At 40.0% G+C, this 23,134-nt stretch overlaps 1 protein-coding gene across 1 annotated transcript in view; it reads right to left on the reverse strand.

Annotated features, from left to right (window-relative positions):
- Nucleotides 1–23,134, reverse strand: part of LOC104104875 (alpha-N-acetylglucosaminidase) — a 36,892-nt gene that overhangs the window by 5,379 nt on the left and 8,379 nt on the right. Inside the window, exons 9-16 of the mRNA XM_070186902.1 lie at nucleotides 23,053–23,083; nucleotides 22,124–22,241; nucleotides 12,824–12,874; nucleotides 10,758–10,867; nucleotides 10,533–10,635; nucleotides 5,854–5,952; nucleotides 4,148–4,258; nucleotides 3,397–3,659 (exon numbers count right to left, since the gene is read on the reverse strand). Coding sequence (XP_070043003.1) covers nucleotides 3,397–3,659; nucleotides 4,148–4,258; nucleotides 5,854–5,952; nucleotides 10,533–10,635; nucleotides 10,758–10,867; nucleotides 12,824–12,874; nucleotides 22,124–22,241; nucleotides 23,053–23,083 — 886 coding nt within the window. The remainder of the gene's footprint in view (nucleotides 1–3,396; nucleotides 3,660–4,147; nucleotides 4,259–5,853; nucleotides 5,953–10,532; nucleotides 10,636–10,757; nucleotides 10,868–12,823; nucleotides 12,875–22,123; nucleotides 22,242–23,052; nucleotides 23,084–23,134) is intronic.

A 23,134-nucleotide genomic window follows, 5' to 3' on the forward strand; every position in this document is an offset into this window, starting at 1 on the left:
CTTGGAATGTGGAATACAGAATCTACCTACTAAATATCTAGGCCTTCCTTTGGGATCCAAAAACAAGTCGCAAGAAATCTGGCAAGGGGTGATTGAAAGGAGTGAAAAAAGACTTTCAACATGGAAGAGTCAATACTTGTCACTCGGAGGCAGGGTAAATCTGGTGAATAGTGTCTTAGATGCACTGCCTTCCTATGTGATGTCCTTATTCTCAATACCAAGAGGAAAAAGATTGATTCCCTAAGAAGAAATTTTATCTGGCAAGGAAATAATGAGAAAATGGCTATTCACTTAGTCAAATGAGATACTCTTTTGTGTTCTAAGCAGGTAGGTGGTTTAGGTATCAGAAACCTAAAGGCACAGAACAACAGTCTCCTTGCAAAATGGTTATGGAGGTATAATTTGGAGGAAACAGCTTTATGGAGAAGGGTGATACAAGAGAAGTATGGTCATGGAGGACCTTGGCGCACCAAACCAGTATCATCCCCATATGGAGTCGGTGTATGGAAAACAATTAGGGGACAATGGAGGTTCATTGCTGATCATTCTAGTATCAAGGTTGGAAATGGGAGAAGTGTTCTCTTCTGGTGTAACACATGGTTTGGGTACACTCCTCTGAATGATCAGTTTCCAGACTTATATAACATTGCTGCGAACCCAAGAATTTCAGTAGCAGAAGCAAAATCCACATATGGGTGGAATATTGTTTTCAGAAGGAACTTAAATGACTGGGAGTTGCAAAGTGTGGCAGAATTCTGGGAGACCTTAGAAGCCTTCCAAGGTCTCACAGAAAGGGAAGATATTTTAATGTGGAAGGGTCACAAATCAGGAGCCTTTTCAGTGAAGTCTGCTTATCATTTCATCAACATTACTTCTAATCCTACTCAAGGATGGCCATGGAAACAAATTTGGAGGGTCAGGGCGCCCACAAAAGTCTTATGCTCCACATGGTTAGTAGCAAGGGGAGCTGTTCTAACTCAGGATAATCTTATTAGGAGAGGAATTCAGCTACAAGCTAGGTGTAGTCTTTGTGGCAAAGATGGGGAGTCAGTTTCCCATCTCTTTATACATTGTCCAGTAACTACTCAGCTTTGGCATTTCTATCTTAATTTGGCTGGAATCTCATGAACAATGCCCAATAACACTGCATCTCTTCTAAGTGGCTGGAACAATGGAGGTGCAAATATTAAACAGAAGAAATGGTGGAAGGTAGTTCCTGCTTGCATCTGGTGGGTCATATGGAAGAAAAGGAATGCCAGAATTTTTGAAGATAGGCGTAGCTCTTACCAGAAAATTAAGCTAAATTGTTTTTTGTTATTTCATTTTTGGTGCAAAGAGAGCTATAGGGAGGATGTACATTCTTTACTAGATTTGCTAGAAGAAATGTAATCGAACAGAATAGGCTACGCAGTCTCAGATCTTTTGGGGTCTGAATGTGGCTCACACAATCTCTTGTAAATATTTTACTCTTTTATAAAAATTGTTACCATTATCAAAAAAAAATTGTGTTCAAAATTCAGTTGCAGATTCAATTTTTTCTAAAATTATTGAATGTGAGACAACAAAAGAAGCTTGGGAAAAGCTAAAAAAAGGAGTGCCAAGGAAGTGATCGAGTTAGACAAATGCATAATTTGAATTTGAAAAAGGGATTTTGAATCTTTAGGATGCAAGAAGACGAGACTATCACTAAGTATTCTGATAGGATTTCTTCTATTGTTAATAGAATCCGATTGCTTGGCGAGGATTTTAAAGATGACAGAATAGTTGAAAAAATTCTTGTGACGGTTCCAAAGAGATTCGAGTCCAAAATTTTCTCTCTAGAAGAGTCTAAAGATCTCTCTACCATCTCTATTGCAGAATTAATAAGTGCTCTTCAAGCACAAGAACAAAGAAGAACATTTAGACAAGAAATAGTTACTGAAGGTGCTTTTTTATGCACAAAGCAAAAAAGAAAAGGTCAATTATCCTCTTTGCAAATACTGCAAAAAGAAAACACACCTAGAAAAATTTTGTTGGTGGAGACATGATGCAATATGTGGTATTTGTAAACAAACAGACCATGTTACAAAAGTGTGCAAGTTCAAAGACGCTCAACACAATCCTCAAGCACAAACAGCAGAAGCAGTAATTGAGGAGGAGCAATTATTTTAGAGCAACTGAAGCAAAGGAGGAGTGTTGAAGATTTGCTTCAGTTACTGTTGCAATTTTTTAGTATAATAAGTTAGCTTAGTTTTAGAATGAATCTACTTTTTTGAATTTAAATTTCTGTTAGATTTTTTAGGTTTGTTGAGAATTGAGATATTTCAGATTTTTTGAATTCTTGTTATACAGATTTTTCTGCATATTATGCTCTCAAGTTGGCTATTTAAAGCCCTCTATGTTTAATAAAAAAGAGAGACAATTTCAATCAATATTTTTAATATTCTTGCTGCCCCATCTTTTACAAAACCAACACTATTGGATCATTTTAAGTGTGCTGGAGGAGGACAGTACCAGAGTTGAAGCTCTGATTGGCAAAGGGTAAAGCCAGCAGATGCAGAACATCAGGCGGCTTGTTTCTGATAGTTTGTTGAAGCCATCAGTCACACGTTATGAATTCCGTACAAGAGGAGGGACGTCTAGAAAGATACTTCACCAAGACTTTGCAAAAGAGTAGTGGCTTCTTGCATAGAAGCTGCTACTCTTGCAAGAAGCCACTACTGACATTTGCAGTTTCCCTTGAACACCAATGTCACCATTGTACAACACTTAGCTTTTTAGGGTGCTTTAAAAACTATATAAGTGACTCTAATTTTGTTTCATTTCGATATCACTAAACTTGAGAATATCCTGGCGTAGATTGCGGGAACAAAAGAACCACTTATTTTTGGTAAGTTGCTTTTCTCTTTTGCTAAACTATCTAGGTGTTTGGATTGGCTTTTAAGCTGGTCAAATCAGCTTTTAAGCTCTTTTTAGCTTTTTTAAGTGTTTGACAAAGTTAAAAAATGCTTAAAATAAGTTAAAAACTGCTTAAAACAAGCCAAAAGCAAGAAGCTGGGCAATCCCAACTTATTGCTTTTTAGCTTAAAAGCTATTTTTGTTGAAAAAGCCACTTTTTTTAAGCTAATCCAAACGGGTTCTATATAACATGTCTAGTGTTTAGGATTATACCTATCCAATAGTAGTGTCTTCTTATGTGTAACAAAGCTTTCATGCAAATTTTTAAAGCTTCAACCAAATTGACAAATTTGGATCAACTTTAGTGATACAGATGCAGAGATTTTCTTATAAATATTAGTTTTCTTATCCCTCTTTTTAAGAATTAGAATGAATAGTTGGATATAAATACAGGGTGCCTGCAATAAAGGGACTAAAAGTCATTTTTCATCACTTGTGAAAGTCAGAATCAGCCTTTACCTATACGTGAGGCTTCCAGAAAGTTCTTTTCCTGCATCAATGAATAGCTTTAATGCCTTGATGACATCCTCTGTAGAATACCATAGGTGAGGCTTTGGTAGACTGGAGCTCTTTTCAAAGAAAAGGAACCGTCTGTTCAACTGGAACCCTGCAAGTTTTTGCATCCGATTCTGACTGGAACTATCAGTCCCCGAGATATCAGTTCCCGTCTTCCCTGAGGGGTCCCAGTCAGGGAATTCCACAATGTAGTCTTTGTTGTGATCCTACAACATTGCACAGGGTAAGGGGCCAGGGTGAGGAAAGAAACAAATGCCATTGACAAATCATGAAAGCTGGGATGTAAACATTTAGTGCTTCCAAAGAATTTTCTTTCAGATCATGGCTTTAATATATGATTTCTCTCTTTTCTCTTACGATTATGAAAGATATGCATTTTCTGTTGAAGACAGAAATTAAGTCTGGACGTTTGTATAATGTTCAGTAATAAGATGCTGAGAGATAAAATGAGCAGCTAATTGCATCATAGTTTTAGGTAGAAACATATTGCCTAGTTATCAGTTCAACCAAAACATACATATGATCTAAACTGATGACTCCATAACAGCAATAATCTTAGCATATATGGTATAATACCTTAGAAGCTCCAGAATATTATAAGTCCTGATATACAAAGACATGATTATACCATTCTCCTTAGCATCACAAGATGCAGAATTAAATGCTTAAGCACTGACAATTATGAAGAACTTACAGCTATTCCATCAGTGCAGTTGTAAATTGTATGATAAAGGATGTCCCAAGCAGCTTCAATTTGATCGTTCACTTTACCATAACGTCTGTGAGAATAGGATTTCAACCATCCCTATGCAGCAAAAGAAATAAATTCTGATGTGAGGACCGGCATTAAGAAATTTTCGCTTTAAATGTTCCAATAAAAAGCCAAAAATATGAAGCAGTAAAAAAGAGTTTTAGGAGATTAAACATAGGCGAGGCTAGTGAATATGAGTTTAAGTGACAAATCCACTGTTGCAGGCGTTTTTGAGAAGTTTTATTCAGACAATGTCCCTGTTTGCCTTTTTAATCACTAGTATAAAAGTTTTTTACTTTATCAAGGAGAAAAGAAGACAAGTAGGTCGCTCCAATGGTAAGAGCACACCACTTCCACCCAAGAGAGTTTGGGAGTTCGAGTCACCAAGGGAACAAAGTGAAAGGGCCACTGTTGACTCCTGGGCAGGGGGTTTAGGCCTTATGGGATAGGGTTTAAGTGACACAAACTTAATGCATGCTATTCAGGGCAGGGTTTACCATATTGAAATAAATTTAATGAGATAAGAAATGGCAAGACGCATTAAATACACACCGGTCAGCACAACTCAGGCTTCCTTTTGAAGTTGACACCAAAGATGATAAACAATGTCATAGGCACAGATATAACACTGTTCTAATGCTTTTTTTAAATATTTTGTAAGGGAACACTCATCCAATGTTTTATATGCTTTAATTTCAAATTTTAGGCAACATAATGATATGACATAATTAAATGGTATAGTAATAGTGTATTCAAAAATCAATCTTAAAACTGCACATCCTCATATGATAAAAAAGCATTAGGAGTTTTTTGGTTTCTCACAATATAAAACTAGCACAATCTTAGATGGATTGATATTGAGTGCAATAAGTATCAAGAAAACTGCATCAGGCATCAGCGTAAATCATCTTTCAGTAAAACAGAAAACAACTACTGAATTATATCACCCTTCAAGATGCACCTGGTAAGTGGTAACAGCTTGATATAGAGAAATAAATGAGATAGTATTTCCAGATAAAATATGTCTAAATGTCAGTAAAACTCATTAAAGATAATTAAGCTTAATTCCGATTTCTGCATTCATATAGGAAAAGGAATATAGAAACATGAGCTTTTTGACAAAAAATGGATATGAACACAACAGAGAGTCTAATCTGTTCAAACTTCATTCTCAAGACACAGCTACTGCTTTTATGTGTAGCAAATAGTTTGTTAATGTCGAAATATTTTTCCTAATATCAAAGTTAATCTCTACCATTAAGATTGAAAATCATCTTTGGTCGAAATCAACATATTTTCACAAGGTTCAAAATATTTTGTAGTTTCAAAAGATTGCAGGAGAAATTGACAAATAGCAAAGGAATATAGCAAAGAACAAGAAACAAAGAGTTCTTGGCTGAAAGATAATTCACTTCAATTTTTTTGGGAAGAAAGTCAATTCACTTCTACAGGTTTTACAGTTTTGTATTCTAAAGTAAAAGTTTATCCTTTTGTAACAAATTTGTTGTATAACGAGCTTAGTAGGGATACAGTTAAAATAAAGAGGATATTGAATTGAAAAGGCCCTTACAATAAAATGAAACAAAAAATTTCCTGTGGGGATAATTATCATAAATTCTCACGACATCTAATTCACAAAAGGTTGTTACCTGAAGTTGAAAATTATCCCCTCTAAATGCCATTTCGGACATCAGCTCATAGACGACTGGATTGTGTTCTATTCCTTCCATGCACATACCAACACCAACCTGCCGAAGAGCACCCAGCAAGAAAAAATAGTAACGGACATTTGACAAATTCAAGGTGTTAGTTTATAGATATGTATAGTGTAGTCTTGTCCCACAATGGAAGAGCAGTAATATCTCCTTGTAGTGTATAGCTATAAATAGGTACCTCTTGTATTGTATTTATCATCCAATATCAATAACATATTTTCTCTCGTGCTTTCTCACATGGTATCAGAGCATTAGTGAGAAAAGATCGTTGTGCGTCATTCCAGCGTTAACCGGGAAGAAAGAACTTAGTCATCGTGTAATTTTTCCGGTGACCTAAGGCTTGTCTAAGTGAAAGTCACTTTCTGTCGGTGTTGTGCTAAAATCAACACCACTACGAGGTAGATCACCCTCCGACTACCAACCCCTGAAATTTTATCCGGCAGAAAAGCCGCCACGCTCCTCCACGCGCCGGCAACAACTTTTCCGGCGAGGGTTCCGGCCATTTTTTCGCGAAGCTTCTTCAGGACAGTGTGCTCTCCTCAAAATTCCGAGCCTACCCATCTAATTCAAATCAAATTCCGGCCACTTTTATATTTTTCTGGCGTCAACAGTGACCTTTCTGGCCATTTTTTAAAAATATTTCTTCAGGACAGCTTGCTCGCAAAGGAATTCCGAGTCTATCCATCCTTGTTACAACAAATTCCGACAACTTTGGAATTTTCCGGCGAGCTACAGTGTTTCCGGCGAGAACAGTGTTTCTGGCGCAGAACAATGTTCTGTTTTCCTGCTGTAAACAGCGTTTTTCAAGCTATTTCTTCAGTTTTCTCACAGGAGTTACTTATTTCCACTATTTCAAGTTAACCATACTACTACAAATTGTAGCGACATGGGAACCGATGCTTTGAATAGTCGGATGGTTTCTTTAGCAAAGTATATTGAGTTCCTTCAGTATAAAGCATGTAAGCAGACATCTTCTGAGATAGCTTCTGTTGTTCAAACAGGTAATAGCGTGACTTGTTTCTCCCAATCTTCATCCTCTGAGTCTTGGATCATTGATTCAGGTGTATCAGATCATATTTCTGGTAACAAATCTCTTTTCACTACTATTTTGTATTCTCAATCTCTTCCAAAAGTCACAACGGCCAACGGGTCTCAAACCATGGCAACTGCAATAGGTCAAGCAAGCCCACTTCCTTCCTTACCTTTAGATTCAGTCCTTTATGTTCCCAATAGTCCTTTTAATCTCATAGTTGTTAGTCGCTTAGCCAAATCACTTAAATGCGCTGTTTTATTTCTTGATGACCATGTTTTTATACAGGAACGCAGTACGGGGCGGATCATTGGTACCGGGCGTGAATCAAACGGACTTTATTACCTTATCCTTGCTAAATCACATGGACTCACATCTTGTCTTCCTTCTACAACTTGTCCTGTTACTGATTCACCAGATTCATTACATAAATGGTTGGGATATCCCAGTTTGTCAGAACTTCAGAAAATGGTATCTGGTTTATCTCACTTGTCAGCTCTAGAGTGTGAGTCATGTCAGCTCGGTAAGCATACCCGCTCCCATTTCCCTCGGCGTCTTGATAATCGAGCAGAGTCACCTTTTACTTTAGTCCATTCAGATGTTTGGGGTCCTAGTCGGGTCAGTTCCACCTTAGGATTCCGTTACTTTGTCAGTTTCATTGATGATTATTCCAGGTGCACTTGGATATTTTTGATAAAAAATCGATTTGAGCTTTTTTCTATTTTCCAGACCTTCCACGCTGAAATTCAAAATCAATTTGGGGTTTCTATTCGCACATTTCGTAGTGATAATGCCCGAGAGTATTTGTCTTCCCCATTTCAGCAGTTTATGAAATCTCATGGGATTATTCATCAAACATCTTGTCCGTACACATCTCAACAAAATGGGGTAGCTGAAAGAAAGAATAGACATCTTATTGAAACTGCTCGTACCCTACTCATACAATCTCATGCTCCGTTGCGTTTTTGGGGGATGCCGTTCTTACATCTTGCTATCTTATTAATCGTATGCCATCTTCAGCTATCCAGAACCAAGTTTCATTCTCTGTCATGTTTTCCCATTTACCTTTGTTCTCTCTTCCACCCCGTATCTTTGGAAGCACTTATTTTGTCCATAACCTTACTCCAGGAACAGATAAGTTAGCTCCTCGTGCTCTTAAGTGCGTATTTCTGGGTTTCTCGAGAACACAAAAGGGGTATCGATGCTACTCTCCTGACCTCCAGCGGTACCTTATGTCCGCTGATGTTACCTTCTTTGAAACCCAATCATACTTCACAGGTTCGGGTCATCACTTAGATATTTCTGAGGTACTACCAGTTTCATCTTTTGGAGATTCAGTCACTCCAGCTCCACCACCTATAGCTCCAGTTGTAGCTCCACCACCTATAGCTCCAGTTGTAGCTCTACCACCTATAGCTCCAGTTCCACCACCTACAGCTCCGGTTGTAGCTCCACCACCTATAGCTCCAGTTCCTCCACATAATCCAGTTCAACCTTCTGCAGCTCCACCACTCTTGACTTATCATCGTCGTCCACATCCAGCATCAGGCCCAGGTGATTCATGCCCCGCATCAGATTCTGCACCTACTGTGGACTTGTCTCCTCTTAGTCAACCAATTGCACTCCGCAAAGGTGTACGATCCACACTTAATCCTAATCCCAACTATGTCGGTTTAAGTTATCATCGTCTGTCGTCACCACATTATGCTTTTATATCTTCTTTGTCCACTGTTTCTATCCCTAAGTCTACAGGTGAGGCACTATCTCATCCAGGATGGCGACATGCTATGATTGACGAGATGCCTGCTTTACATGCGAGTGACACTTGGGAGCTTGTTCCTCTTCCTGCAGGTAAGTCTACTGTTGGTTGTCGTTGGGTTTATGCAGTCAAAGTCGGCCCGGATGGCCAGGTTGATCGGCTTAAGGCTCGTCTTGTTGCAAAAGGATATACTCAGATTTTTGGGCTTGATTATAGTGATACTTTCTCTCCCGTGGCTAAAGTAGCATCTGTTCGTCTCTTTTTGTCCATGGCTGCTGTACGTCATTGGCCTCTTTATCAGTTAGACATTAAGAATGCTTTTCTCCACGGTGATCTTGAGGAAGAAGTTTATATGGAGCAACCACCTGGTTTTGTTGCTCAGGGGGAGTTTAATGGTTGTGTGTGCACATTGCGCAAGTCACTATATGGTTTGAAACAGTCCCCTCGAGCTTGGTTTGGTAAGTTCAGCACAATTATTCAGGAGTTCGGCATGACTCGTAGTGAGGCTGATCACTCTGTGTTTTATCGGTATTCTGCTCTTAATCTGTGTATTTATCTAGTGGTTTATGTTGATGATATTGTTATTACTGGTAATGATCGGGATGGTATTACTAATCTGAAGCAACATCTTTTTTAGCACTTCCAGACTAAGGATCTGGGCAGATTGAAGTATTTTCTAGATATTGAGGTCGCTCAATCTAGCTCAGGTATTGTTATTTCACAGCGGAAGTATGCCTTCGACATTCTTGAGGAGACTGGAATGATGGGTTGCAGACCTATTGACTCTCCTATGGATCCGACTGCTAAGCTTCTGCCTGGACAGGGGGAGCCTCTTAGAAACCCTACGAGATATAGGAGGTTGGTTGGCAAATTGAATTACCTCACAGTGACTAGACCTGGCATTTCTTTTCCGGTGAGTGTTGTAAGTCAGTCTATGGATTCTCCCTGTGATAGTCACTGGGATGCAGTTGTTCGCATTCTTCGGTATATAAAATCAGCTCCAGGCAAAGGATTACTATTCGAGGATCGAGGCCACGAGCAGATTGTTGGGTACACAGATGCTGATTGGGCAGGATCACCTTTTGATAGACGTTCTACTTCTGGATATTGTGTTCTAGTAGGAGGTAATTTGGTCTCGTGGAAGAGCAAGAAACAGAATGTAGTTACTCGATCTAGCGCCGAAGCCGAATATCGGACCATGGCTATGGCGACGTGTGAGTTAGTTTGGGTCAAGCAGTTGCTCAAGGAGTTAAAGTTCGGAGAAATCAGCAAGATGGAACTAGTGTGTGATAACCAAGCTGCTCTTCATATTGCGTCAAATCCGGTGTTCCATGAGAGGACTAAACACATTGAGATCGATTGTCACTTTGTCAGAGAAAAAATACTTTCAGGAGATATTGTTACAAAGTTTGTAAAGTCGAATGATCAACTAGCAGATATTTTCACTAAGTCTCTTACTGGTTCTCGTATTAGTTACATGTGTAACAAGCTCAGTACATATGATGTGTATGCACCGGCTTGAGGGGGAGTGTTAGTTTATAGATATGTATAGTGTAGTCTTGTCCCACATTGGAAGAGAAGTAATATCTCCTTGTAGTGTATAGCTATAAATAGGGACCTCTTGTATTGTATTTATCATCCAATATCAATAACATATTTTCTCCCGTGCCTTCTCACACAAGGAAATGGATTAAAAAAACTCAATTACATCATAATAGTGTAAGAGGGATTTAGAATCATAAATAGTTTAAACTTCCGAATAATAACTTCAGAAAGAAAAAAGAAGAAGAAAAAATAGGTTTTATGAAATGATAGAAATTTTACCATTGTTGAGTTCTCACTAGTGCGGGCATCGATAGGACCAGAAGCCACTGCATCTAACACACCATACATTTCGATGTTGCCTCCAAAGTTGTGCAGCATACACCTTTTATATTTTGTAACATTGGGAAAAAAATTGTTGATATTCAAGCTTCAATAATAAGTGAAAATAACATTTCCAGAAACCAAACTATATACAGCTGCTTCTACAAAGAACCCTCTGATTACCAGATATAAGGAGTGCCATAGAATTGAGAGGATGATTTCCATATTGGTTTGACATCAGCAAAGAGATCAAGAACTATCATCTTGCCACGTGGAACAGAATGTAGAAGTGCCTGTTTAGAAGCAGAAAGTTAAAATTATGTAAGAACAATCGATGTTAATTATAAAATCTGATGGGAAAAATAGGGGTGCGATGTTTCGTTCTGTCCTTTTTGTTGATAAAAGAGTGACTTTACCAATATGGCACGAATGAGGAGATCATTTTGTCCTCTAAATTGAGTGTTTTGTAGCATCAGAAAAATCAGTGTTTTCCATTCACGTAGGTAACATGGGCAATATTCTTCTGAATAGGTAAGTAGTCACCACGTAAATGAGAAAACCTGTCAATCCCTTAGATGTTTAGAAAGTGTTATTTAGTACTATCCAAGTACACTGCATTACTGAACAAAGAAAGCTCCCCAAGGTATCCATTTTTTTAATGACCGACATCAAGAGCACGATACCATCACATACCTTTTCTTTGATAAGTGATACTATCACATAACTAAAAAGGAGATAAAGAAATGTAAGAATCTCGCACTCGCATATACTTCAAATCATGGACAATTCTATTTCTAATTTTCTCCTGATACATCTCACTCAGTGTTTCAGCGGATATATGCATATAAGCAGTAGCAGAATCAGAAGCGCAGATGGAATTGCGTGTGGGCCAGTGACATAGCATGAAACATTTAGTAACACCTTTCTGAGCTGTAAGTTGTGAAAAAAATAAGATCATAACTTGACGAAAACAAGACACCTATATATATAGGTGTCAAACACTGTCCTATGCGGGACGATATGCAACCTAAAATAATCTGACATTCTAACACTAACACTTCAATTCTAACAAGCACCCTCAAACTGAAATGCGGGGAATCAACTTGACTTCACTTATTTTGTTTAACATAGAAAATTAAATAACCACATAATAGTATTGCCAGGACAACTATCAGAAAATTTTGCCAGAAAGTCGTCGCAAAAGTTATGGTCGAAGGAATCTCGATGGAAAAGTTTTGATTGCCACAGACTCGACGAAAAAGTACATAGCAAAGTGACTGTAGTAGTAGGCGCAAAAGGCGACCTCACCTCAACGGCAACCAAAGAAAAGAGCCATTGGTGCAACCAGGATGGTTACCTAAAATATGCAGTCATCAGAAAATGGTGCAGTGGCACTGGAACAATCATCAGAAATCCACAAAACAATAACCAGAGAAGAGGCACAGTGCCACTAAAGCAGTCACAGTAAATAGGTCTGGTGACCCCAAAATGATCACCCGAAATAGGAAAGGTGTGCCAGAGTAATCACCAGATATAAGGAGCGGTACCTCTGGAACAATTGCCAGAAACAAATAAGAATAGGTGAACTATGAAAAGAGTGTTATAAAATTAAGCAAAGAATGAAAAACTTTGCTCGTGCAGACAACATAAGATTGCCATCCAGTAAGACAAGAGCAGAAGCTACTTGGTTCTCAATCAAAACCGCAGAAACTGATACCATGTGAGAAAATAAGAGAAGAGAGAAATGTATTGATGACTGGACAATTTGAATACAAGACAAACCTATTACTCCCTCCCTTCCAGTATATGTGAACTTATTTCCTTTTTGGTCCGTTCCAAAAAGAATGACTTTTTTCTAAATTTGGAAGCAATTTAGCTTAAATGTCCAATTCTACCCTTAATGAAAAGCTTTTATAACCACACAAATTCCAAAAGTCTTCATTTTTTTCTTAAACTCCGTGCCCAGTCAAATATGTTCACATAAATTGGAACGGAGGGAGTAATAAGTATCAAATCAAATACATATGATATTATCAAATGTCAGACAATATATAACTAAAGAATTTACAATAAAAAAATAACTTAAGAATTTAATATTCTAACATTCTAACAATAACACTTAACATTGTAACACAACTGATAAAAAATTATGAAGCAATAAATGGATTTACTAACTGAAAGTACAAAATGACATGGCGGTCTGACCATATCATATAAGGAAATAAGATTACTTTTCTACAGAATTGTACCTCCATCTGCGGTGGCTTCCAGTATTTGGAGTCAGAATAAAATAGCCAACCCTGCATATCGCCAATCAAATAGAAGTTCGTTCATGACTTCATGCAGCAATCCCGAATCACAAAGCTAGCTTTTAATGTAGACTAGAGCAAAGAGGCCAATCACAAGAAAAGTTTGTCTCAAGGCAAATTTTTATACAAAAATCAATACCAGGTAAATAGATTCATTGACAAATGAACTCTCATTCACCACAAGATTCAGACTTAATGACATAATAATCCATCTGTAGTTTGCTAAAAACTAATGAAAGAAAATCTCTTGTTATTGATTCAACTTTTACTCTAAGCACCTAGGATCCAAGATTCACATGCATAATGATATTTTGTAGAAGTAATAACACTGTTAGTTTACAGATATGTATAATGTAGTCTTGTCCCACATTGGAAGAGGAGTAATATCTCCTTGTAGTGTATAGCTATAAATAGGGACCTCTTTTTTTTTGATAAGATAAAATTGTATTAATCAAAAGGGAGAGAACTCCCGTGTACACAAAGTATACCAAAGACATAGAGAATTTACATCAGAACATGATTCTCTACAAAAGACGCCCAATCTTCTATACAAGTAGGGGCTAAGTGAGTGCACCAAAAAGCGATCAAAGATAAAAGGCTATTCTTAAGATGTGAAAAAGGAGACTCAATCTCCTCAAAAGCTCTCCTATTTCTCTCCCCCCATACTACCCACATGAGAGCTAACGGAGCGAATTTCCACGCCTTTTGCTTTCTTCTTCTACGGAAACCGCCCCAGCTATATAACATTTCCTTTACAGTGCTTGGCATCACCCATTGAACACCAAAGAGATTCAGGATTGCCCTCCACAAAGCTGAGGACACAGGGCAATGCAACATAAGGTGATCAACTTCTTCTCCTGAGCTTTTACACATGTAGCACCAACTAACAAGTGTAATTCCCCTCTTTCGGAGATTTTCAGCAGTCAAAATCACTCCCCTTGCAGCTAGCCATGCAAAAAAGCACACCTTCGTGGGCGCCCTAGGAATCCAGATCGAGGAGTATGGAAAAGTGATCTCCTCTCTCACCAACATACTCTGGTAAAATGACTTTACGGTGAACAAACCATCGCCACGCAAGCCCTATCTCCAAGAGTCGCAGGATGGCTAGAGCATGTCTTGCCCGTATAGCAGTGCCAACAAAACTTGAAGCTCCGCAATCTCCCAATCTTGCATGTTCCTCCTGAATGAGAGGTCCCATACTACCCCTCCTTCATGCTCCTTGCGAATCTGTTGGACCATCAGTTCCTTCTGGTTTGAAACTCTGAAGACGTGGGGGAAGGAGACCCTCAAAGGATCCTCTCCACACCACCTATGATTCCAAAAGCTGATTCTCCTTCCATCCCCCACCCTGTAAGTGATGTTGCCATTGAATGCTTCCCAATTCTTCATGATACTCCTCCACATGCCACACCCGAAAGGTGTTGTGATCGCCTTGGTCCTCCAACCCCCTCCCGTTGAATCATACTTTTCTACTAAGACCTCTCTCCATAGAGCATGCTCTTCTACCCCGAATCTCCACAGCCATTTTCCCATTAAAGCTCTGTTAAATACCCTTAGATCTTTCACTCCAAGTCCACCCCACTTCTTTGGGGAAGTGACTGTTTGCCAATTCACTAGATGAAACTTTCGAGTTCCATCCGCCGCATCCCATAGAAAGTTCCTTTGGAGTCGCTCCAGTTTTTCTGTAATGCTCACCGGTGCTTGCAACAGGGATAAGTAATAGGTTGGCATACTCGATAAAGTGCTTTTGATAAGCACTTCCTTACCTCCTTTTGACAAATACCGTTTCTGCCACCCTGCTAATCTTTTTTCAACCCGCTCGATCACTGGATTCCAAACCGTAGTATCCTTATATGAAGCGCCCAAAGGGAGGCCCAGGTAAGTAGTGGGAAGGGAGCCCACCTTGCATCTGAGAACACCAGACAAGGCATCAAAATTAGTAACCTCACCTACCGGAGAAAATCTCACACTTGCCGATGTTGATTTTGAGTCCTGATACTAACTGGAACCACTGCAGGACCTGCTTCAGGTAGGTCAACTGATCCATATCGGCATCACAGAAAACCAGTGTGTCATCCGCAAAAAGCAAATGTGAGACTCTTCGGGCACTGAGCACCCCAATCGGAGCTGAGAATCCTCTCAAGAAGCCTCCGCCAGCCGCACGATCCATCATTTTGCTCAGAGCATCCATCACTAGAATGAATAACATGGGGGATAAGGGGTCACCTTGCCTGAGACCCCTGGAGCTGCCAAAGAAACCACACGGGCTACCATTAACCAGGACAGAGAATCTGACTGAGGAAATGCAAAACTTTATCCATCCTCTCCATCTTCCCCCAAACCCCATCCGCATCATAATGAAGTCCAGGAACTCCCAATTGACATGGTCGAAAGCCTTCTCAAGATCTAACTTGCATAGTAAGCCGGGTTCTCTATTTTTCCTTCTGGAGTCTACAAGTTCATTTGCCACCAAGGCAGCATCCAGGATCTGCCTACCTTCCACAAACGCATTCTGGGAGGACGAAACAGTCATGTCAAGAACCTTCTTAAGTCTGTTGGAAAGCACTTTAGAAATAATCTTGTAAATGCTCCCCACGAGACTAATAGGCCTGTAGTCTCTGATACAAGATGCACCTTCTTTCTTAGGCACAATAGTAATAAAGGAAGCATTGATACTTCTCTCGAAAACACCATTCGCATGGAAGTATTCAATGGCTTCTATCAACTCTCCCTTGATGGTGTCCCAAAAGAGCTGAAAGAAAGCCAATGAGAAACCATCAGGCCCGGGGGCCTTATCACCAGCACAAGACGACACAGCCTCGTGCACCTCCTACTCCTCGAAAACCCTTTCTAGCCACCCGTTGTCTCCCTCCCCTATATGGTTGAACTCTATTCCCCCCAAAGTCGGCCTCCAACTAACTTCTTCTTTATATAAGTTCTCATAAAACCCCACTATCGCCCCTTTTACTTCCTCCTCTCCCTCAATCCTCACCCCATCCACAACTAAGGACTCTATGAAGTTTCTCCTTCGATTTGCGACCGCCACCCTATGAAAAAACTTGGTATTCGAATCCCCCTCCTTTAGTCAGAGCGCCCTCGATTTTTGCCGCCAACTAGTCTCCTGAGCTATTGCTAACTCGACTATTTCCCTCTTAACCTCCCCCAATCTCTCTTTCTCAGATTCGTCTAACTCTCCTGCCCCTTCCCCTCTTTCTAAATCCCCCAATTCATGCATAAGCTCCCTCATTTTAACCTCTACCCTCCCAAAAACCTCCTTATTCCACCTAATAATATCTCCCTTGAGCAATTTGAGTTTCTTCGAAAGCTGGTATAAAGGTGTCCCTGATACCCCATAGCTTGTCCACCATTCTTTCACCTTGTCACCGAATCCTGGCACCTTCAACCACATGTTTTCAAATCGGAAGGGAGCACGCACCCCCCTCCCTCTGCATCCATCTAGCAAAATAGGCAAATGATCTGAAGTCAACCTAGGTAAAGGAATCTGTAGCGCATTCGGTACCAGCTCATCCCATGAGGGAGATGTCAGGAATCTATCAATTCTAGACTTTGAGTTGGACTCCTCCGCCCTGGCCCAAGTAAACCTTTCCCCTAACAGAGGAAGGTCAATGAGAAGGTGATCATTGATAAAGTCAGAAAACTCCTCCATGGCCCTCGAAAACACACTACACCCTAATCTCTCCTCCGGGAATCTAATAGTGTTAAAGTCTCCCCCTAGAACCCATGGAATGTCCCATTCCCCCATAATATTGGCCAGTTCCTCCCAAAAAGACACCTTGGACCCTTCCCCTACCGGCCCATACACTCCCCCAAATCCCCACTCCACCCCACTCACTCTATCTTTGACGAGGGCTGCCAAAGAGAAAACTCCCTTCCTAATCTCCTTTACCTCCAAGCTTCTATCATCCCACATAAGTAGGATGCCCCCCGCACTTCCCGCTGCTGGGACCCAGTCATATTTCACCCAACTACCTCCCCAGACACTTCTCACGATCGCATCCGACAAAACTTCCATTTTGGTCTCCTGAAAACAAACTAGGTTGGCACCCCACTCCCTAACTCCCACTTTGATGATGGCCCTTTTGTTTGGGTCATTCATCCCCTCACATTCCATGAAAGGATCTTAACTTCCATAAGCGACAATAGCCCCCATTTCCCCACCTCCCCTAGCCGAGGTCCCTTTCTCTTTGTCACACACTCGCCCCCTTCTCTGATACACCACTACATCCCCTAAGTTATTTTGCTTAACACCTTTACCCAACTCCCTCCCTGCACCATCGTGAAGAGATTGTTGCTCAATCTCCCTCAACAGTTCTAACACCCTATCTTCCTTCCCTGCAACAGATACACCTCTTGTATTGTATTTATGATCTAATATCATATAACCTATTTTCTCCCGTGCTTTCTCACATGGTATCAAAGCATTAGTGAGAAACCCGTCGATGTGCATCATTCCAGCGACTTCCGGGAAGAAAGACCTCTTCGCCGTGCAATTTTCCGGCGACTTAGAAGGCTGTCCGTAAGCAAATCACTTTCTGTTGGTGTTGTGCAAAAACCAACAACACCACAAGACTCCTCAGGCTCCGGCGACCAAACCCCAGTCAACCCCACCGGAAACACACGTCCACGCGCCCTCACGCGCCTGGAAAAGAATTTTTTTCCGGCGAGATCTGACCCACGCGCCGGAGCTTGAGCACTGTTCCGGCCAGATTTTGAAAAAATTTCAGTTGAACAGTAGGATCGCCTAGTAATTCCGATCCTACCTTCATTGATTTTGTTTCATTCCGACCATTTTGAGTTTTCCGTCAGCTACAGTAGATTCCGGCAAGCTACAGTGTTTCCAACGAGAACATTGTTTCTGGCGCAGAACAGTGTTCTGTTTTCCTGCTGTAAACAGCGTTTTTCAAGCTATTTCTTCAGTTTTCTCACAGGAGTTACTTATTTCCACTATTTCAAGTTAACCCTACTACTACAAATTGTAGCAACATGGGAACCAATGCTTTGAATAGTCGGATGGTTTCTTTAACAGATTATATTGAGTTCCTTCGGTACAAATCATGTAAGCAGAGATCTTCTGAGATAGCTTCTGTTGTTCAAACAGGTAATAGAGTGACTTGTTTCTCCCACTCTTCATCCTCTAAGTCTTGGGTCATTGATTCAGGTGCATCAGATCATATTTCTGGTAACAAATCTCTTTTCACTACTATTTCGTATTCTCAATCTCTTCCAAAAGTCACAATGGCCAATGGGTCTCAAACCATGGCAACTGCAATAGGTCAAGCAAGCCCACTTCCTTCCTTACCTTTAGATTTAGTCCTTTTATATTCTCAATAGTCCTTTTAATCTCATAGCTGTTAGTCGCTTAGCCAAATCACTTAAATACGCTGTTTTATTTCTTGATGACCATGTTTTTATACAGGAATGCAGTACGGGGCGGATCATTGGTACCTGGCGTGAATCAAACGGACTTTATTACCTTATCCTTGCTAAATCACATGGACTCACATCTTGTCTTCCTTCTACAACTTGTCCTGTTACTGATTCACCAGATTCATTACATAAACGGTTGGGATATCCCAGTTTGTCAAAACTTCAGAAAATGGTATTTGGTTTATCTCACTTGTCAGCTCTAGAGTGTGAGTCATGTCAGCTCGGTAAGCATACTCGCTCCCATTTCCCTCGGCGTCTTGATAATCGAGCAGAGTCACCTTTTACTTTAGTCCATTAAGATGTTTGGGGTCCTAGACGAGTCAGTTCCACCTTGGGATTCCGCTACTTTGTCAATTTCATTGATGATTATTCAAGGTGCACTTGGATATTTTTGATAAAAAATCGATCCTGAGCTGTTTTCTATTTTTCAGACCTTCCACACTGAAATTCAAAATCAATTTGGGGTTTCTATTCGCACATTTCGTAGTGATAATGCCCGAGAGTATTTGTCTTCCCCATTTCAGCAGTTTATGAAATCTCATGGGATTATTCATCAAACATCTTGTCCGTACACATCTCAACAAAATGGGGTAGCTGAAAGAAAGAATAGACATCTTATTGAAACTGCTCGTACCCTACTCATACAATCTCATGCTCCGTTGCGTTTTTGGGGATGCCGTTCTTACATCTTGCTATCTTATTAATCGTATGCCATCTTCAGCTATCCAGAACCAAGTTTCATTCTCTGTCATGTTTCCCCATTTACCTTTGTTCTCTCTTCCACCCCGTATCTTTGGAAGCACTTGTTTTGTCCATAACCTTACTCCAGGAACAGATAAGTTAGCTCCTCGTGCTCTTAAGTGCGTATTTCTGGGTTTCTCGAGAACACAAAAGGGGTATCGATGCTACTCTCCTGACCTCCAGCGGTACCTTATGTCCGCTGATGTTACCTTTTTTGAAACCCAATCATACTTCACAGGTTCGGGTCATCACTTAGATATTTCTGAGGTACTACCAGTTTCATCTTTTGGAGATTCAGTCACTCCAGCTCCACCACCTATAGCTCCAGTTGTAGCTCCACCACCTATAGCTCCAGTTCCACCACCTGCAGCTCCAATTGTAGCTCCGCCACCTATAGCCCCAGTTCCTCCACATAATCCAGTTCAACCTTCTACAGCTCCAACACTCTTGACTTATCATCGTCGTCCACATCCAGCATCAGGCCCAGGTGATTCACGCCCCGCATCAGATTCTGCACCTACTGCGGACTTGTCTCCTCTTAGTCTCCGCAAAGGTGTACGATCCACACTTGATCCTAATCCCCACTATGTCGGTTTAAGTTATCATCGTCTGTCGTCACCTCATTATGTTTTTATATCTTCCTTGTCCACTGTTTCTATCCCTAAGTCTACAGGTGAGGCAATATCTCATCCAGGATGGCGACATGCTATGATTGACGAGATGTCTGCTTTACATGCGAGTGGCACTTGGGAGCTTGTTCCTCTTCCTGCAGGTAAGTCTACTGTTGGTTGTCGTTGGGTTTATGCAGTTAAAGTCCGCCCGGATGGCCAGGTTGATCGGCTTAAGGCTCGTTTTGTTGCAAAAGGATATACTCAGATTTTTGGGCTTGATTATAGTGATACTTTCCGCCCGGATGGCCAGGTTGATCGGCTTAAGGCTCGTTTTGTTGCAAAAGGATATACTCAGATTTTTGGGCTTGATTATAGTGATACTTTCTCTCCCGTGGCTAAAGTAGCATCTGTTCGTCTCTTTTTGTCCATGGCTATTGTACGTCATTGGCCTCTTTATCAGTTAGACATTAAGAATGTTTTTCTCCACGGTGATCTTGAGGAAGAAATTTATATGGAGCAACCACCTGGTTTTGTTGCTCGGGGGGAGTTTAATGGTTGTGTGTGCAGATTGCGCAGGTCACTATAATATATGGTTTGAAACAGTCCCCTCGAGCTTGGTTTGGTAAGTTCAGCACAATTATTCAGAAGTTCGGCATGACTCGTAGTGAGGCTGATCACTTTGTGTTTTATCGGCATTCTGCTCCTAATCTGTGTATTTATCTAGTGGTTTATGTTGATGATATTGTTATTACTGGCAATGATCAGGATGATATTACTAATCTGAAGCAACATCTCTTTCAGCACTTCCAGACTAAGGATCTGGACAGATTGAAGTATTTTCTAGGTATTGAGGTCGCTCAATCTAGCTCAGGTATTGTTATTTCACAGCGGAAATATGCCTTAGACATTCTTGAGGAGACTGGAATGATGGGTTGCAGACCTATTGACTCTCCTATGGATCTGAATGCTAAGCTTCTGCCTGGACAGGGGGAGCCTCTTAGAAACCCTACGAGATATAGGAGGTTGGTTGGCAAATTGAATTACCTCATAGTGACTAGACCTGACATTTCTTTTCCGGTTTCTCCCTGTGATAGTCACTGGGATGCAGTTGTTCGCATTCTTCGGTATATAAAGTCAGCTCCAGGCAAAGGATTACTATTTGAGAATCGAGGCCACGAGCAGATTGTTGGGTACACAGATGCTTATTGGGCATGATCACCTTTTGATAGACGTTCTACGTCTGGATATTGTGTTCTAGTAGGAGGTAACTTGGTCTCGTAGAAGAGCAAGAAACAGAATGTAGTTGCTCGATCTAGCGCCGAAGCCGAATATCGGGCCATGGCTATGGCGACGTGTGAGTTAGTTTGGGTCAAGCAGTTGCTCAAGGAGTTAAAGTTCGGAGAAATCAGCAAGATGGAACTAGTGTGTGATAACCAAGCTGCTCTTCATATTGCGTCAAATCCGGTGTTCCATGAGAGGACTAAACACATTGAGATCGACTGTCACTTTGACGGAGAAAAAATACTTTCAGGAGATACTGTTACAAAGTTTGTAAAGTCGAATAATCAACTAGCAGATATTTTCACTAAGTCTCTTACTGGTTCTCGTATTAGCTACATGTGTAACAAGCTCGGTACATATGATGTGTATGCACCGGCTTGAGGGGAGTGTTAGTTTACAGATATGTATAGTGTAGTCTTGTCCCATATTGGAAGAGGAGTAATATCTCCTTGTAGTGTATAGCTATAAATAGGGACCTCTTGTATTGTATTTATGATCTAATATCATATAACCTATTTTCTCCCGTGCTTTCTCACAAACACAATGAACCAGTAACCACCTCAGATCAACCTTAAACTCGGGACAATTTGAGCTAAAATCTTAAAAGTATGAGAAACCAACTAGCATCAAAGACTTCCAACAAAACAATTTTTTTCCGTATCTAAGCACTACCCTGATCGATAACACGGTCCCAGCAGTCAATGGCATTATTTTCCTTGATAAGGTAAATACGATCAATGGCACTTAAATCCAGGATATTCCTTGAGAAAATTCATGAAATAAACCATGATAAGAAGTTACTGTCTCGAATTGGTTAAAATAGCAAATAGCCAGGATCCATACCTTGTAAATATTGAAAGTATCTCGATCCCTATAATTAGAAGATTCTTAGGGGTGTAATTAGGTGTTTTTCCTTTCTAGAATACGTGTAAATACTAATTAAATCCCAACGGTGAGCTCACATTTCTTATGTTTTTAACTTCCAAAACATTTTTCCATACTACGAGTTTTAAGATGCCAAAATTAACAACAGATCATAATAGAGCTCAAATAATGCTAGATATCATTACCTTATCAAAAAAAATAACAATAATGCTAGATATCATTAAACAAATAAGTAGCCAAGTAAGTGTAAAAGTGGTAAGAATAAGAAGTATACTTGCATCAACCACACCGCATTGTTATCTGCTTTTGACATTGCTTTGTACACAGCAGACCCGAGAGATGAAATATATGTCGGATCATCAGTAGGTGGAGTGTTCTCATTGAAAGTATCACTGTATAAACATGCCAGTTTTCAGATTTTGAATAATAAACCAAAAATTGAAGAGAAATTTGTATTTGCCTGTTCTAGGCACTAAGAATAAGCCTTGAGTGGAAGTTAAAAGAATTCTAAATTTGATGCCCTAAAACAGCCCGATGAGATCCCTAAGCTGGGCATTTAATGTCAAGATCAAGAAGTTTTTGACTTATTTTGCAAGACCCTGGTACAAGTTCCACCGTTATATGTTCGGATCAAAAGAGTTGTGACTATCCCCTTTTTTTTTTTGAGAAGGTAACAGATTCCAATATATTGATAAAAGTAGTCCGTAGCACAAAGATTGTGCTAAGGAGTAACAAGTTACAAGACCCAAAAATTGACAAAAACTAGTCTTGTAACTGAGATCTACTAGAGACTCTACATCTTGTACAAGAGCTTCTTTACACCAATAATAAAACAAAAACATACAGTTCATCTTATATGAATCATCTAGGAGGAGAGATTAAGCTTGAAGGGGAAAAAAAATAGTATTACTAGTACTTACAGGCTGCAAAAAGGTGATCTTACATTTAAGGGTATAAAAAACAAGTAGGACCATTGTCTTTAAGTTATAAATCTTTATAGCCCCATATCTTTCCTAATCAAATTAACTGAATTTTCCAGTTCAATCAATAGAGTCACTGACAGGCAGGGCAGAGAATATATAAAAGATACGAGCAATAAAATCAACTTTTTCAGGCTTTAAAAAGTGAAAAACTTGAAACTGCTTGTGAATTTTTTGTACTTAATTTGGCCAGATGAAGTAGTTTAGTGGAATGATGGACTACCAGTTGTAAATATTGGTGATGTCTCCATATTCTGCAGTGAACATACAAAACATGAATCACAAAAGAGTCAGCTGAGATCAAA

This window comes from Nicotiana tomentosiformis, chromosome 1, assembly GCF_000390325.3.
Source record: "Nicotiana tomentosiformis chromosome 1, ASM39032v3, whole genome shotgun sequence".
Lineage (NCBI taxonomy): Eukaryota > Viridiplantae > Streptophyta > Magnoliopsida > Solanales > Solanaceae > Nicotiana > Nicotiana tomentosiformis.